The sequence below is a fragment of the Mustelus asterias genome, chromosome 25 (genome assembly GCF_964213995.1).
Source record: "Mustelus asterias chromosome 25, sMusAst1.hap1.1, whole genome shotgun sequence".
Taxonomy (NCBI): domain Eukaryota; kingdom Metazoa; phylum Chordata; class Chondrichthyes; order Carcharhiniformes; family Triakidae; genus Mustelus; species Mustelus asterias.
The window spans coordinates 9,833,797-9,852,601 of record NC_135825.1 but is presented as its reverse complement, the minus strand read 5'-3'; the positions used below and the strand labels follow the sequence as shown (position 1 = coordinate 9,852,601).

Genomic DNA, 18,805 nt, shown 5'->3' with positions numbered 1-18,805 from the left:
ACCCCGTCCTATAAAGGCAAGCATACCATATGCCTTCTTCACCACCTTCTCCACCTGTGTTGCCACCTTCAAGGATTTGTGGACTTGCACACCTTGGTCCCTCTGTGTTTCTATACTCCTGATGACTCTGCCATTTATTGTATAACTCCTCCCTACATTATTTCTTCCAAAATGCATCACTTCGCATTTATCCGGATTAAACTCCATCTGCCACCTCTCCGCCCAATTTTCCAGCCTATCTATATCCTGCTGTATTGCCCGACAATGCTCTTCGCTATCCGCAATTCCAGCCATCTTCGTGTCATCCGCAAACTTGCTGATTACATCAGTTACACCTTCTTCCAAATCATTTATATATATCACAAATAGCAGAGGTCCTAGTACAGAGCCCTGCGGAACACCACTGGTCACAGACCTCCAGCCGGAAAAAGACCCTTCGACCACTACCCTCTGTCTCCTATGGCCAAGCCAGTTCTCCACCCATCTAGCCACTTCTCCTTGTATCCCATGAGCCTTAACCTTCTTAACCAACCTGCCATGTGGGACTTTGTCAAATGCCTTACTGAAATCCATATAGACGACATCCACGGCCCTTCCTTCATCAACCGTTTTTGTCACTTCCTCAAAAAACTCCACCAAATTTGTAAGGCACGACCTCCCTCTTACAAAACCATGCTGTCTGTCACTAATGAGATTGTTCCGTTCTAAATGCACATACATCCTGTCTCTAAGAATCCTCTCCAACAACTTCCCTACCACGGACGTCAAGCTCACCGGCCTATAATTTCCTGGGTTATCCCTGCTACCCTTCTTAAACAACGGGACCACATTCGCTATCCTCCAATCCTCAGGGACCTCACCCGTGTCCAAAGAAGCGACAAAGATTTCCGTCAGAGGCCCAGCAATTTCACCTCTCGTCTCCCTGAGCAGTCGAGGATAGATGCCATCAGGCCCTGGGACTTTGTCAGTTTTAATGTTCCCTAAAAAACCTAACACTTCCTCTCTTGTAATGGAGATTTTCTCTAACGGGTCAACACCTCCCTCCGAGACACTCCCGGTTAACACGCCCCTCTCCTTCGTGAATACCGATGCAAAGTATTCATTTAGGATCTCCCCTATTCCCTTGGGTTCTAAGCATAATTCCCCCTCCTTTGTCCCTGAGAGGTCCGATTTTCTCCCTGACAACTCTTTTGTTCCTAACGTATGAATAGAATGCCTTAGGATTCTCCTTAATCCTGCCTGCCAAGAACATCTCGTGCCCTCTTTTTGCCCTTCTAACTCCCCGTTTGAGATCTTTCCTACTCTCTCTGTATTCCTCCAGAGCTCCATCGGTTTTCAGTTGCCTGGACTTAACGTACGCCTCCCTTTTCATTTTAATCAGATCCTCAATTTCCCTGGTTATCCACGGCTCTCGAATCCTACCTTTCCTATCTTTCCTTTTTACAGGCACATGCCTATCCTGCAGCCTTATCAATAGTTCCTTAAAAGACTCCCACATGCCAGACCCTCGAACATCCTCTCCCAATCAACATCCACCAATTCCTGCCTAATCCGGCTATAGTCAGCCTTCCCCCAATTTAGCACCCTGCCCGTAGGACAGCACTCATCCTTGTCCATTACTATCCTAAAGTTAACAGAGTTGTGGTCACTATTTGCCACATGTTCCCCTACCGAAACTTTGACGACCTGACCGGGCTCATTTCCCAGAACTAGGTCCAGTATAGCCCCCTCTCTAGTCGGGCTATCTACATACTGTTCCAAAGAACCTTCCAGTACGCATTTTACAAATTCCTCCCCGTCCGGTCCCCCAGCTCTAAGCACTTTCCAGTCTGTGCCAGGGAAATTAAAGTCCCCCACTACAACAACCCTATGTTTTCTGCACCTATCCAGAATCTCCTGACATATCCTTTCCTCCACTTCCCGTGGGCTGTTGGGTGGTCTGTAGTACACCCCCAGCATAGTGACTGCACCCTTCCTGTTTCTGAGTTCCACCCACAGCGACTCAGTACATGACCCCTCTAAGTTGTCTACCCTCTGCACCGCGGTAATATGCTCCTTAACTAATATCGCTACTCCCCCACCTTTTTTAGCCCCTCCTCTGTCTCGCCTAAAACACTTATACCCCGGAATATTCAGCTGCCAGTCCTGTCCTTCTTTTAACCAAGTTTCCGTCACCGCAACCACATCCAAATTCCGCACAAGCATTAAGGCCCTAAGTTCGTCTGTTTTACCCGTTACACTCCTCGCATTGAAGCAGATGCACTCCAGACCTCCAGGCCCAGTCAGGTCCTCCTCCTCCAGAGTGCTCCTCTTCTTAGCTAGCCTTGCCCTGGCCCCCAGCTCGACCCCAGCCTCAGTATTTACTGACCTCCTGTTTTGTTCCCCACCCCCCTGCCACACTAGTTTAAATCCTGCCGAAACACTCTAGCAAAACTCCCAGCCAGGATATTTGCTCCCTTCCAGTTAAGGTGTAACCCATCCTTTCTGTACAGTTGCCATCCTGACTTGAAGATTTCCCAGTTATCTATGAATTTAAAACCCTCCCTCTTGCACCAGTCCTTTAGCCACGCGTTCAACTGTAGAATCTCCCTGTTCCGAGCCTCACTTGCACTAGGCACCGGGAGCAGTCCAGATATTGCTACCCTGGAGGTCTTACTTTTTAGCCTAGCACCCAACTCCCTGAATTTCTCTCGTATGACCCCCCTGCTCTTCCTACCTACATCATTTCCCCCAATGTGTACAATCACATCTGTTTGACTACCTTCCTTTTTAAATATGCTTCCTACCCTCTCGGAGACATCCAGTACCCCGGCACCAGGGAGGCAGACTACCATCCTGGATTCTCGTTCACTCCCACAGAAGCGCCTGTCCGTGCCTCTAACCATTGCGTCCCCCACAACTATCGCTCTCCTAAACCCCTAAACCCCTTCTTTCCCTTCTTTCCCTTCCGGACCCCTGAGCAGTATTCCAAATGTGGCTGAACCAACGTTCTATACAACTGCAACATCAGACCCCAACTTTTATACTCTATCTCTATCTGCCCCTTCATCAGGTGAGTGGGAGTTGCGTCCACAAACAGGGCATATATAGACACAAACTCAATTTACAAGATAATGGTTGGAATGCGAGTCTTTACAGGTAATCAAGTCTTAAAGGTACAGACAAAGGAGACCATGCAGATGCTACGACGATATACTCTATCTGCCCCGTCCTATAAAGGCAATCTTCGGGAGGCCTTTACAAGTTTAAATAAAGTGTAGGACATGTTGAGTAGCTCGCTGGGTATGTGGTAAGGGTCACTACTCCTGCTCTTACATTCCATGTAAGAGTTTTAAACAACACCAGGTTAAAGTCCAACAGGTTTATTTGGTAGCAAATGCCATTAGCTTTCGGAGCGCTGCTCCTTCGTCAGATGGAGTGGATATATTCCATGACCATAGATGACCATGACCATGACTTATATTCCATGACCATTGATACACAGGTCTGCTGGTGTCGGTGACACACCTAAATATGAACTGGTGACTCAACGCGGGCTGAGAAATGTTTTTTAAAATTACTCTCCTTCGAAGGGGCCCATTTGCTTTTCATTTGACTTCTTGAAATCCATTCTGTAGTCTAGTCCATATGGCAAACTCACCCTATTTAAATTAGTAAATCTCTTAATTATGATGGGTGGCCCTTTGCAATTCATGAGGCAGGATTTGAGGTTGACTGTCAGAGTCCAAAGCATCCATTAAACGATTTGGAAGATCAGGTACCCGCACATTTCAGGCAGTGTGAATGGAGAATATTGTAGAATCCCATTGAAAAGCTGCCCTCTTGTGGCACTTCTGCTGAATAGCTCAATAAGAAGTCTCACAACACCAGGTTAAAGTCCAACAGGTTTATTTGGCAGCACAAGCTTTCGGAGTCCCACTCCTTCATCAGGTGAGTGAGGACTTGTGTTAACAAACAGGGCGTATAAAGACACAAACTCAATTTACAAGATAATGGTTGGAATGCGACTCTTTACAGGTAATCAAGTCTTAAAGGTACAGACAATGAGAGGGCCAAACACAGGTTAAAGAGATGTGTATTGTCTCCAACCAAGACAGTTAGTGAGATTTTGCAAGCCCAGGCAAGTCGTGGGGGTTACAGATAGTGTGACATGAACCCAAGATCCCGGTTGAGGCTGTCCTCATGTGTGCGGAACTTGGCTATCAGTTTCTGCTCAGCGATTCTGCGTTGTCGTGTGTCATGAAGGCCGCCTTGGAGAACGCTTACTCGAAGATCAGAGGCTGAATGCCCGTGACTGCTGAAGTGTTCCCCGACTGGAAAGGAATACTCCTGCCTGGTGATTGTCGAGCAGTGTTCATTCATCCGTTGTCATAGCATCTGCATGGTCTCCTTTGTCTGTACCTTTAAGGCTTGATTACCTGTAAAGACTCGCATTCCAACCATTATCTTGTAAATTGAGTTTGTGTCTATATATGCCCTGTTTGTGGACACAACTCCCACTCACCTGATGAAGGGGCAGTGCTCCGAAAGCTTATGCTGCCAAATAAACCTGTTGGAATTTAACCTGGTGTTGTGAGACTTCTTACTGTGCTTACCCCAGTCCAACGCCGGCATCTCCACATCATGAACAGCTCAATGGCAGGACACTGGGAAGCTCACAGGAACCGAGGGATCTTGGGGTAATTATTCACTGATTCCTGAAGGTGGCAGATCAGGTGAATAGGATAGTTAAGAAGGCATGTGGGTACTTGCTGTCATCAGTCGTGGTATAAGAGCAGGGAGGTAATAATGGAGTTGTACAGAGCATTGGGTTAAGCCACAGCTGGAGTACTGTGTGCAGTTCTGGTCACCTCACTATAGGAAGGATGTGATCAAACCAGAGGGGATACAGAGGAGATTCACCAGGATGCTGCCTGGGATGAAACATTTGAGCTATAAGGAGAGGCTGGATAGGCTTGGATTGTTTTCTTTAGAGCAGAGAAGGCTGAGGGGGGACATGATTGAGGTGCATAAGATTATGAGGGGTATGGATGGTGTGAGTGGACAGGGTGAGTAGGGAGCAGCTGTTCCCCTTGGTTGAGGGGTTAATCAGGAGGGGACATAGTTTTAGGGTAAGGGGCAGGAGATTCAGAGGGGATTTGGGATAAAAAAAAATCACTCAGAGGGTGTTGGAAATCTGGAATACGCTGCCTGGGAAGGTAGTGGAAACCGGAAACCTTACAACCTTTAGAAAATATTTGGATGAGCACTTGAAATATCACAGCATTCGAAGATATGGGACAAGTGCAGGAAAATGGGATTAGCGCACCTTTCGTGGTAGATATTGTCGGTGCAGACTCAAACTCTTTCTGCACTGTATGACTCTATGACTCTATCATGTAGACTAACAACAACTTGCATGTATATAGCACCTTCAATTCAGTTTAAAAGTTCCACATCGCTTTCCATTAGTGTTACCAAACATATTTGCCACAGAAGGAGAAACTAGGATAGGTGAGCAAAAAGCTTAAGGGGGAGCGAGAGGTAAAGAAGTGGAGAGGCTTAGAGCACACATCCCAGGACTTAGGGCCCAGGCAGCAGAAGGGATGGCTGCCACTGGTGGTGTGATATAAATCAAGCATCTGCGAGGCACCAGTATTGGAAATTCAGTGAGATCTTGTTGGACTGGAGAGGTGGTCGGACAAATGTAGGTGCCTGATCATCCAAACAGTTTAATGGGACACTTTGGACTCCGATAGTCAACTCAAATCCAGTCTTACGGAATTGCAAAGGAACACCCATCGCGAACATCATAATTAGGAGATTTACTCAGTTAAATAGGGTGAGCTTGTCATATGGACTGGACTCCAGAATGGATAAGTGCAATGTGGGAGCTTTGCCAATAAGCCAAATGTGATTTGAATTCCTTTGATGTTATCTGCTTTCACTGCGTCATCAGAATGTACTAATTAGGGCCATCAAGTGACAATAATCAAAGGGATTAAATTAGTGCTGAATTTCTACTGAATTTTAAAAATTATGTCACAAAATGCTTTCATCTTGTTGAATGTTGCTTTTTGTTCTTTTGGTAGATGGAAGACGCGTATGGTGCGCCCTATGACAAGTGAGTATAATATCACAAAGTGATCACGGATGAGGAAGGCTTTTCGGCCCATTTTTGCTCACCTATCTAGTATTCATAGAGTCATAGAAGTCCTACAGTGCAGAAGGAGGCCACTTGGCCCATTGAATCTGCACAGACCACAATCCCACCCAGGCCCTATCCCACTTGTCCAGCTTGCTAGTCCCCCTGACACTAAGGAGCAATTTAACCCGGCCAATCAACCTAACACACACGTTTTTGGACTGTGGGAGGAAACCGGAGCACCCGGAGGAAACCCACGCAGGCACGGGGAGAATGTGCAGACTCCACACAGACAGTGACCCGATGCCGGATTTGAACCTGGGTCCTGGCACAACTGTGAGGCAGCAGTGCTAACCACTGTGCCACCGTGTCACCCATTATTCCTACCATTCTATCCACTGTGGCTCTTCAGTGACACCAGGGCTTTTTTCCTTCCCGGCTTCAGACAGATACTGAGGAAATTTACCAGAATGGTACCAGGAATGAGGGGCTTAAGTGCTGCAGAGAGATTAAAGAAGCTCGGCTTATTCTCCACTGAGCAGAGAAGGTTAAGGTGGGATTTAATAATGCCGTTAAAAATTATGAGGTGCATTGATAGATAAGGATAGCTTATTTTCAGTGGTGGGAAGTTTGGTAACCAGAAGCACTTATTTAAGATAATTGGCAAAAAAGGACATGAGGGAATGTCTTTTTTAGTTGGTGAGTTGTTATGATTTGCAAAGTTTCAATAGTAACGGAGAAGGAGGAACTGTAGACTTAAAAGGGAACAGGTTTGAGGGTTGTGGTGATTGTCCCTTTAAGGGCAACATAGGCCATGTGACTTTTACTCTGCCATGTTGCCCTTAAAGGGACAATCAGCAGGGTGGCACAGTGGTTAGCATTGCTGCCTCACAGTGCCTGGAACCCAGGTTCAATTCTGGCCTCGGGTGACTGTCTGTGTGGAGTTTGCACGTTCTCCTTGTGTCTGCGTGGGTTTCTTCCGGGTGCTCCGGTTTCCTCTCACAGATGTGCAGGTTGGGTGGATTGGCCATGGTAAATTGCCCCTCAGTGTCCCAAGATGTGTAGGTTAGATGGATTCGTCATGGTAAAGGTGAGAGCGGACGAATTGGATAACTCATTCAAAAAACCAGTGCAAGTGTGATAAGCTGCAGGTCCTCATTCTCTGTTGTATCATTCTATGATCCACTGCCCTACTCAAGTGCCCCAAAACAGGCTTACTAAAGAAGACCATTTGGACAATGCTCCCCCCTCCCTGAATACCAACCCCAACATCTAATCATTATAGTATCCAGGTATTTCTGCAATGAGATAAGAGCCTTGGACAGAGTCAGCCTCCTGCCCATTCTAAGTGTGAATCAATTTTTATATCAAGCATTTCCTGACATTGAGAGACTCCATTGCCCCCATTTCAATTTAAGCTGTTCAGCTAGGGGCTGAAGTGGACAAGATACATGTCCTGCTCTCAGCAATATAAAGCCTGGGAAAGTTTCCCCTTCTGGCTCTACCTACATAGCTAGCATTCAATCTCCCCTTTCACCCTGCTGCCCGCCACTTTCCCAACTGAAACTGAGAATTGAGCAGCTGGTTCCATAGAATCCCTACAGTGCAGATGGAGGCCATTCGGCCCATCGAGTCTGTACCGACTCTCCAAAAGAGCATGTTACCCAGACCCATCTCCCTGCCCTATTCTCGTAATCCTATGCATTTACCATGGCCAATCTCCCTAACCTACACATCTTTGGACATTTAGGGGTAATTTAGCCTGGCGAATCCACCTAACCTACACATCTTTGGACATTAAGGGGCAATTTAGTCAGGCAAATCCACCTAACCTACACATCTTTGAACGTTAAGGGGCAACTTAGCCAGGCGAAACCACCTAACCTACACATCTTGGGACACTAAGGGGCAATTTAGCATGGCCAATCCACCTAACCTACACATCTTTGGACATTAAGGGGCAAATTAGTAGGGCCAATCCCCCTAACATACACATCTTTGGGGTGTGGGACGAAACTGGAGCACCTGGAGGAAACCCACACAGACACGGGGAGAACGTGCAAACTCCTCACAGTCATCCAAGGCCGGAATCAAACCTGGGTCCCTGGCGCTGTTGATTACCAGGGAACTGGCACTCAGGTAAGTTGCAGCAGGGGGTGCTTTTGTTGGGTTGCTCCAGCTGGGCCTGCTCCAATCCTCGTTCCACAAGGTTAGTCCGATGGGAAACCCACAATGACACCCCCCACCCCCCCTTCTCTGGCCTCTGCTTGTAAAGAGGTCTCTGTCTAGTGTCCTTGGTCAGGAGTTGAGGTTCAGCTGGTGGGCTGCTGGAAGGCAGCTGGACAATGAGGAGGGTCTCCCAGGTGATACACTTTCTGCCAAACAAATGGGGTTGATGTCCCCCTCCCCCCCATTGTTTGATAAATAAGGAGAACATGCCAAGGTGAAGTAACAAGCTGATTTCTGCTTGGTCACAACAGGTCACAGAAGAGTCCTCAGTTGGCGAAGACAATGTATGATTTCACAAAAAGAAATACCAGGGAACTTACAGTAACAAAAGGAGATGTTCTTGAGGTAGGTAATGCGTACTGTGCACTGTTCTGACCTTAAAGTTATAAAAGGGAGAGTGTGCAACCAAGATTTACAAGCTTGAAAACAGACACAAATATTATGTCCTTCAGGAAAGATTGGAAGATCTGATATTCATTTCCTGAGAAAGGAGTAGGCTGAGGGGTGACCTGATGGAGGAGCTTAAGATTATGGAAAGGTTGGATAGCAGAAACATGGACAAAATCTTTTCACTTGTCGAGGAATTCAAACTAGGGGCGGCACGGTGGCACAGTGGTTAGCACTGCTGCCTCACAGTGCCAGGGACCCGGGTTCGATTCCCGGCTTGGGTCACTGTCTGTGTGAAGTTTGCACCTTCTCCCCGTGTCTGCGTGGGTTTCCTCCGGGTGCTCCGGTTTCCTTCCACAGTCTGAAAGACGTGCTGGTTAGGTGCATCGACCCGAACAGGCATATGGTGACTAGGGGAATTTCACAGTAACTTCATTGCAGTGTTAATGATAGCCTTACTTGTGACTAATAAATAAACTTTAACTTAACTTAGAAGCCATAAATATAAGAGGGTCACAAATAAAGTTTCAGTTTACTTATTAGTGTCACAAATAGGCTTACATTAACACTGCAATGAAGTTACTGTGAAAATCCCCGAGTCGCCACACTCCGGCGCCTGTTCGGGTACACTGAGGGAGAATTTAGCATGGCCAATGCACCTAACCAGCACGTCTTTCAGACTGTGGGAAGAAACTGGAGCACCCGGAGGAAACCCACACAAACATGGGGAGAATGTGCAGACTCCACATGGACAGTGACCCAAGCCGGGAATCGAACCCAGATCCCTGGCACTGTGAGGCAGCAGGGCTAACCACTGTGCCACCGTACCACCCTAAACCCAATAAGGAATTCAGAAGAAACGTTTAAGAAAGGAAGATTGCATTTAGCACTTTTCATGTTCTCTGGACACTCCAAAGGAATTCTCCAACCAATTAAGTACTTTTTTAATGTTGGAAATTTGGCACTCCATTTGGGCACAGCAAGATCCCACAAACATCAACATGATAACAACCAGATAATCTGTCTTTGTGATGTTCATTCAGGGATAAATATTGGTCAGGACACTGGGGATAACTCCCCTGTTCTTTTTTTCAATATAGCTCCACAGGACCCTTTAAATCCACCTGTGAGAACCCCAGTTTAGCATCTCACCGACGAGAAAGCTTGTCCAACACTCCTTCAGTCTGGAGTTTATTGCTTAAATCTTGGAGCAGGAATTGGACCCCCAGCTTTCTGTGCAAGAGGCCGGGGTGAAGTCAGTTGTGCCACAGATAGCACGGCTTGAAGAAGTGGTTAGAATGTGGAAGTTGCTACCACATGGAATAGTCAAGGTTAATAGTATAGACACACTTAAGGAGAAGCTTAGACAAACACACATAATGGGGGGAAGAAAAATCGCACAATTCGCAGGAAGGGAATTACATGTCAAAGGGATTAAAGGGGGTGGCACGGTGGTACAGTGGTTAGCACTGCTGCCTCACAGCGCCAGGGACCCAGGTTCAATTCTGGCCTCGGGTGACTGTCTGTGTGAAATCTGCACATTCTCCCTGTGTCTGCGTGGGTTTCCTCCCAGTCCAAAAGTTGTGCGGATTAGGTTGATTGGCCATGCTAAACTGCCCCATAGTGTCAGGGAGAGGAGTCGGGTAAATACGTAAGGTTGAGGGGATAGAACCTGGGTGGGATTGTCATCGGTGCAGACTCGATGGGCCGAATGGCCTCCTTCTGCTCTGTAGGGATCCTATGAATGGATGGTTATGCTGATGGGGCCAGACGAAGTGAAACTTCGGGACCCTCCCGGCCTTTTAGGGTTGGCGGGGGGGGTCACAGTGCACGGTGTAATTAATCACTGACTTCCATCAGAATGAGAACAGAGACTGGTCTCAGCAGAAATGCCCGGGTGCCAAACATAGATTATAAAAAAATGGAAGAAAACACCACATTTCTTTGAGCATTATCTGATGTGAATGATTTTTGCAACCTATGACCCAGTGTTAATTATTCACCAAATTAGTCCCTCACTTTACTGTGTGATGAGCTGTGTATTGAGTCCAGCAAGTGTGAGTAAGCTTACAGCATTGTTAGGCCAGTTCTATTGAGGTAGATACAGAGGAAGGTGCTTTATCAAATTAACAGTAAGCTCCAACCCAAACCACAAGAAGAGGTCAGTGTATTTAAGGGGAAATGATGGATGAGAGTGAAAGGAATTTAAAAATATGCTGATGGGGTTATAGGAAGAAGGGTGGGAGGTGGGATGTTTGCAGCAAAAAGGGTGGCACGGTGGCACAGTGGTTGGCACTGCCGCCTCACAGCGCCTGGGACCCAGGTTCAATTCCGGCCTCAAGTGACTATCTGCGTGGAGTTTGCACATTCTCCCCATATCTGTGTGGGTTTCCTCCGGTGCTCCAGTTTCCTCCCACAGCCCAAAGACGTGCAGGTTAGATGGATCGACCATGCTAAATTGCCCCTAGTGTCCCAAGACGTGCACGTTAGATGGATTAGCCATGGTAAATGTGTGGGATTACGGGGATAGGATGGGGGAGAGGGCCTGGGTAAAATACTCGATGCAGACGCGATGGGCCGAATGGCCTCCTTCTGCACTGTAAGGTTTCTATGATGGAAACGCCAGCATCCATCTGTTGGTTTGAATGGAGAGTTTCTGCTGTAAATATGTGGCAACTTTGTAAACAGTCAGACCCTCTCCTGCACCAATAGGAATGAGTTCCTTTCCTATATCAGATTATGAACGGTCTAAACCCAGCAGAAATTGAGTGGAGATTGTTCAAACCAGGGATAGCCAGAGGAGACTCTGATTCTGCCACTTTAGGCTCCTCAGCGAACATAACCACCATTCTCTTATGGCCCACTGGGATCTCTCTGACTCATCAAGGTGTCCAGTTCTGTTCAACTTTGCTTAACAACTGCGTGCTGTGATCCAAATAAGCCTCACAGATGCACTCTTATGTTTCAGGTCCTGGAGGCCACGAAGCAGTGGTGGAAAGTAAAGGATCAGTCTGGCTACATTGGTTACGTTCCTTCCAACATCTTGCAAGTAATAAATCAGGACGAATCTCTTCCTTTGATAAGAAAACCTTGCAGTCTAAGAAAAAACAAAGTGTTGTTAATTGCTGATTTTTAAAAAAAAGTTTATTTATTGGTGTCACAAGTAGGCTTACATTAACACTGCAATGAAGTTACTGTGAAAATCCCCTAGTCGCCACACTCCCGCACCTGTTCAGGTACACTGAGGGAGAATTTAGCATGGCCAACGCACCTAACCAGCACGTCTTTTGGACTGTGGGAGGAAACCGGAACATCCGGTGGAAACCCACGCAGACACGGGGAGAACGTGCAAACTCTGCACAGACAGTGACCCGAGCCGGGAATCGAACCTGGGTCCCTGGCGCTGTGATGCAGCCTTGCTAACCACTGTGCCACCGTGCCGCCCTGTATGACTGGGCAGATCTGCAAGTCACAGTTGACCCAATCTGCAACTTTGGTTGGAGAACTGAATGGGAAGGACAGTGAGAGCCTCTCTCTTCCTGATCATGGCCACCCTCTTTCTCTCCTCCTTGGGATTGTGGCCTTTTCCCACTCGGTTCCTCCGTCACCTCCTGATCACGGCCTCCCCTCCCGATCCCTGCAGTCCCCCCCAGTTGTCCCTTTGCTATGACCTCGTGCTGCTGGTACTTCCTCCATCTGGCTGGCTACCAGGTGAGAGATTGTGCTAAAAAATGTTAACAAGTCCTTGCAGTTAACTTTGGCATGGCCTCCCAAATCTTGCTGGACTCTTTGGTTGTTTTCAGCCTCCCCTGTCCCCTCTTGGGGGCCCCATTCATTTGGATCATCCTCTGTCCCTGATTGTCCTGGACAAGTTCAGTTGAACTGTGACGCCGTGTTATCCGTATGATAGCATCTTCATAAATTTGTGTCATCTCCTGTTGTGATCTTTCATGCGACTTCTGATTTTTCATAGTATGTCGATAACCATCACGGTTTCCAATATCCCTCCGACGCTGACTCTTCAGACCTGACAGTAAACTCCGCCCCCGATGAGGTGGCAATCTGGCTTGAGAGTAAAGGTTTCTCAAGACTGTAAGTATAGGTCATACTGCACTCCAGACTCAACCAATTTCTAAATAGCCCGACTATTTTCATCTCTCTTCTTCATTCCTGTATTCCTTATACTTAAATTCATTATGAAAAGAATCCTTCACAGCCCGAATCTTCAATCCTTGCAAGATTTGCTCCTCGCCTGTTTCTATTTTTGGTACAGTAAGAAGTCTCACAACACCAGGTTAAAGTCCAACAGGTTTATTTGGTAGCAAATACCATAAGCTTTCGGAGCTTGCTGCTCCTTCGTCAGATGGAGTGGTCTCTGTTCTCCAACAGCGCACAGACACAGAAATCAAGTTACAGAATACTAATTAGAATGCAAATCTCTACAGCCAGCCAGGTCTTAAAAGGTACAGATAATGTGGTTGGAGGGAACATTAAACACAGGTTAAAGAGATGTGTATTGTCTCCAGACATAACAGCTGGTGAGATTATGCAAGACCAGGGGCAAGCTGTGGGGGTTACTGATAATGTGACATAAATCCAACATCCCGGTTTAGGCCGTCCTCATGTGTGCGGAACTTGGCTATCAGTTTCTGCTCAGCGACTCTGCGCTGTCGTGTGTCGTGAAGGCCGCCTTGGAGAACGCTTACCTGAAGATCCAAGGCTGAATGCCCGTGACTGCTGAAGTGCTCCCCCACAGGAAAGAACAGTCTTGCCTGGTGATTGTCGAGCGGTGTTCATTCATCCGTTGTCGTAGCGTCTGCATGGTTTTTGGTGCCAACTATTTTTGGTGCCAACTATTTTCTCTGAAGACTAAGGAAATTTGGCACGACTCTCACCAACTTTTACAGATGCACCATTCAAAGCATTCTTTCTGATTGTATCACAGTTTGGAATGGCTCCTGCTCTGCCCTAGACCGCAAGGAACTACAAAAGGTTGTGAATGTAGCCCAATCCATCACGCAAACTAGCCCCGCACCCATTGTCTTTGTCTACGCTTCCCGCCGCCTCGGCAAAGCAGCCAGCATAATTAAGGACCCCACGCACCCCGGACATTCTCTCTTCCACTTTCTTCCTTTGGGAAAATGATACAAAAGTCTGAGGTCACGTGCCAACCGACTCAGGAACAGCTTCTTCCTTGCTGCTGTCAGACTTTTGAATGGACCTACCTCACATTAAGTTGATCTTTCTCTACACCCTAGCTATGACTGTAACACTACATTCTGCACTCTCTCCTTTCCTTCTCTATGAATGGTATGCTTTGTCTGTACAGCGCGCAAAAAACGATACTTTTCACTGTATGTTAATACATGTGACAATAATAAATCAAATCAAGTCAGGGATATCTCTCACTGAGCTCTGATCTGTCCTGCTCATGAGTTTTATTCATTGTACTTTACTTTGTCTCCTCCCACAGCACTGTGAAATCTCTGGGAGTTCTTACTGGTTCTCAGTTATTGAGTCTAACTAAGGAAGAGTTGAAGCTGATCACTGGACCGGAGGGTCAGATTGTCTACAGTGAGATTCATGGGAGGTAAGGAAACTTTGTTATCCCCCACCCCCCGCACTCCACCCGACTCGGGTATTATATTTATTCAAACTACTGGATGAAACTTTAAAGTAAGAAGTCTCACAAAACCAGGTTAAAGTCCAACAGGTTTATTTGGTAGCACAAGCTTTCGGAGTCTCGCTCCTTCTTCAGGGAGAAGAAGTGTTGTGGTGTTGTGAGGCTTCTTACTGTGCCCACCCTAGTCCAACGCTGGCAACTCCACATCGAAACTTTAAACCCAGGAGCCTCCTACACTTGCAGATGTAGATGTACAAAATACCATGCCACTATTGGAAGAAGGGCAGGGAAGTTCTCTCTGTCATCCTGGCTGACAGATATCCCTCAAATAACACCGAACTCAGATTAACTCATCATTTATCTCATTCTAATATAGAAATTAAATACCGCGGATGCTGGAAACCTGAAATAAAATCCGAAAACGCCGGATAAGCAGAACGATCATTTTGATCCGAAACATTGGGCGGGATTTTATGGCCTCGCTCGGACAAGACCAGAAATTCCCGCCCGAGGTCAACTGAGATTTCTGGTGTCGGACCCTCGCCTGTGCGATTCTATGGTGGGCGAGGTGGTAGAGTTCCAGCCATTAACTCTGTTTCTCTCCGCAGATGCTGCCAGACCTTTTAAACGTTTTTTAAAAGTTTATTTATTAGTCTCAAGTAAGGCTCACATTAACACTACAATGAAGTGACTGTGAAATTCCCCGAGTCGCCACACTCCGGCGCCTGTTCGGGTCAGTGCACCTAACCAGCACGTCTTTCAGACTGTGGGAGGAAACCGGAGGAAACCCACGCAGACACGGGGAGAATGTGCAAACTCCACACAGACAGTGGCCCGAGCCGGGAATCGAACCCGGGTCCTTGGTGCTGTGAAGCAACAGTGCTAACCACTGTGCTACCGTGCCGCCCTGCTGTGCTTATCCAGCGTTTTCTGTTTCTATTTATCTCATTCTGTTTTTGGAGCTTGCTGTGTGCGAATTGGTTGCCCTACGATGTAACAATGGCGGATTCAAAAGTACTTTTGTTGTAAAGGCCTTTGGAAAGACTTGATCCATGAATGATGCAATGTCAACACAAAATCTTTCTTTGTTAAGATGGAACTTTTGCAAAATAATGATAAATACCATGGAATGATTTAGGCAGTTCATGCAACTGCTAATTTAAGCTCTTTGTCCATTACTCAACTTTACTCTTGATTTGTGAAGCTTAAGTGAGTCCACAATGTAAGGTGATGCTTGGATTGTTGAAGCTTTTAAATTGTAGGTATTGAGGGAGAAAAAGAGTTCCTTAGTTTTTGAGTTTTGGGAAAAGAATAAGATTGAAGTGCTTTAGAAGTGTTTCTCATTTTGGAATCACAGAACAACTCAGTTCCCCCACTGCTCCCCAGTCCCATTCCAGCTCCATAAAGTCGCCATGGTCCCAGATGATCGTAGGCAGTGACTGGTTGTGATTTGACCTGAGGATCACCACACCTCAGGCGAGGGACATGATTGAGAAGGCGGGATCTTTACAAACAACCTCAGCCGGTATGGGAATTGTTGATGTTGCTTTGCATCAATAACCAACTGTGCAGCCAACTGGTTAGGTGGATTGGCCATGCTAAATTGACCCTTAGTGTCAGGGGGATTAGAGAGGGTAAATACATGGGGCTGTGGGGTTGGAACCTGGGTGGGATTGTGGTCGGTGCAGACTCAATGGGTCAAATTACCTCCTTTTAAAAAAATTCATCCGTGGGCCATGGGTGTCGCTGGCTGGCCAGCATTTATTGCCCATCCCTAGTTGCCCTTGTTCAGAAGGCAGTTGAGAGTCAAGCGCATTGCTGTGGCTCTGGAGTCACATGTAGGCCAGACCAGGTAAGGACAGCAGGTTTCCTTCCCTAGAGGACATGTGTGAACCAGATGGGTTTTCCCAACAATCAACAATGGTTTAATGGTCATCAGTAAATTCTTAATTCTAGATTTCCAAGGTAACTGAGAGCGTGGTTGCCATTGGTGGAGCGATTAAAATCAGGGATAGGCAGGAGACTGGAATTGGAGGAGTGCAGAGGACTCAAGGGCCTGGTAGGCCTGAAGGAAGTTACAGAGATAGAGAACCATAGAGAAGTTTGAAGACAAGGATGAGAAATGTAAAATTCAGGTATTGTCGCACCGAGAACCAATGAGGTTGAGTGAGCGTGGGGTAATACAGGTGAGGTGAATTAAAATGTGGATGGCAGAGATTTTGGGATGAGCACAAGTTTATGTTGGGTGGAAGACGGAAGGCCATCAAGCAGATAGTTAGAACTTTCTAGAGGTAACAAAGGCAAGGATGAGGGTTTCATCCATGCAGATGAGCTGAAGGAAGGTGAGAGGAGCAGGTAGTCCAGAACAGTACAGTACAGGTGGCACAGTGGTTAGCACTGCCTGTCTCACAGCACCAGGGACCCGGGTTCGATTCTGACCTTGGGCGACTGTCCGTGCAGGGTTTGCACTTTCTCCCCGTGTCTGCTCTGGGTTTCCTCCGGGTGCTCCCGCTTCCTCCCACAGTCCGAAGATGTGCAGGTGAGGTGGATCGGCCATGCTAAATTGCCCCCAAGTGTCCAAGGATGTGTAGGTTTGGGGGATTAGCGGGATAGGTGTGTGGGGTTACGGGGATAGGATACTAATGGCAGGGGGTGGGCCTGGGTAAGATGCTCTGTCAAAGAATCGGTGCAGACTCAGTGGGCTGAATGGCCTCCTTCTGCACTGTTGGGATTCTGTGATGATTTGATCTGAATGAGGAAAATTAAAATGTTTCTTCTTTCCTTACAGGCCATAAGTGACTCTCGTCTGGTCAACATCCCATACATGGGAGGAATTTAACTACTGGAGACTCTCAGAGGGATGACAGTCTGCACACAAAAATTAATTTAAATCCAGTGTTGTGGATCCAGCTATAGGGACTACTCTGTTCAGATCTAGATATCAGTATTCAGCTCTAAACAAACTTTTAAGATGATGCAAAATCAATAGATTAAACATAAGTTATTTCCAACCGATAAGCACCAGCATGCGGACGTACCTGTTTCTGCCGGCACGGTGGCACAGTGGTTAGCACTGCTGCCTCACAGCGCCAGGGACCCGGGTTCAATTCCAGCCTCGGGTCACTGTCTGTGTGGAGTTTGCACCTTCTCCCCGTGTCTGTGTGGGTTTCCCCCGGGGGCTCCGGTTTCCTCCCACAGTCTGAAAGACGTGCCGGTTAGGTTGATTGGCCATGCTAAATTGACCCTTAGTGTCAGGGGGATTAGCAGAATAAACGTGTGGGGTTACGGGAATAGGGCCTGGGTGGGATTGTAGTTGGTATAGACTCGATGGGCCGAATGGCCTCCTTCTGCACTGTAGGAGTTCTATGATTCTCTGCCTGAATTTTCCATTCCAGCTCTTGTCTACAGCAAAAGACAAGTGTCTGATGCTAAAGAGTTGAATGTTCCTCGTGTATTGTATTCACTGAAATGAAAGAGCCTAAAATGGAAATATATAAACTATCAACCATGTTATGTCTGACATGTTAATCCTTAATTATTTTGTTTTCCCCATTTGCCTTGATAATTATTCCTCTCTCAACTTTAAAGACCCTCCTGGGGAACTCCTAACTCGAAAATCCATGGAATGTCTATGGGCTGGGAAAAATGTTCTGCAGAACACATGCTTGACGTACGTGGTACAGGATTTTCTGGCTCAGGTCAAAGGGTCAGTCTCTATCCTTGTGCCTAAACAAGAAAAGACTTCAAACTGAGTAATGGCCAGGATGCTACACTTCTGAATATCCTACGCGAACTCATCCCTTTCTTCATGGAGTGTATTGTAGCGTAATAATTAAATCCCAATAAATTGGCGTCTTTGATTGGTATCCATGCCTTTGTGCCTGAATTGTCTTTACTTTCACTAATATCCAGTGCAGCGGAAAATCCAAATGCCTTTGTTCGGCTTCAGAATTAAACAACAAGCAAACTTTCTTTAAACGCCTCGGAATAATCCATTTGGAGATACCGGGATTGCCAACACATTCCCTGATTGATCTCAATGGAGCTGACTTGCCCCGAGTTCCTGAGATAAAAGGGGAGTCAGTGAGTGTGGGAATGACACATTCCTAAATCAGAGGGTGGTTGTAGAGGTTTGTTTTTCAAACTGGAGGCCTGTGACCAGGGTGTGCCTCAGGGATCAGTGCTGGGCCCACTGTTATTTGTCATTTATATTAATGATTTGGATGAGAATATAGGAGCCATGGTTAGTAAGTTTGCAGATGACACCAAGATTGGTGGCATAGTGGACAGTGAAGAAGGTTATCTCGGATTGCAATGGGACCTTGATCAACTGGGCCAGTGGGCTGATGAATGACAGATGGAGTTTAATTTAGATAAATGCGAGGTGATGCATTTTGGGCAGATTGAACCAGGGCAGGACTTACTCAGTTAATGGTAGGGCA

The 18,805-nt window shown here is 46.8% G+C and overlaps 1 protein-coding gene across 3 annotated transcripts in view; it reads left to right on the top strand.

Annotated features, from left to right (window-relative positions):
- Positions 1–18,236, top strand: part of eps8l3b (EPS8 signaling adaptor L3b) — a 91,828-nt gene extending 73,592 nt beyond the window's left edge. For all 3 annotated transcript variants that reach the window (XM_078197893.1, XM_078197894.1, XM_078197892.1), the window contains 6 exons: positions 6,072–6,103; positions 8,605–8,698; positions 11,709–11,789; positions 12,714–12,832; positions 14,214–14,330; positions 17,152–18,236. In XM_078197893.1, coding sequence (XP_078054019.1) covers positions 6,072–6,103; positions 8,605–8,698; positions 11,709–11,789; positions 12,714–12,832; positions 14,214–14,330; positions 17,152–17,158 — 450 coding nt within the window. In that variant the 3' untranslated portion in view covers positions 17,159–18,236. The remainder of the gene's footprint in view (positions 1–6,071; positions 6,104–8,604; positions 8,699–11,708; positions 11,790–12,713; positions 12,833–14,213; positions 14,331–17,151) is intronic.
- Positions 18,237–18,805: the final 569 nt, after the last annotated feature.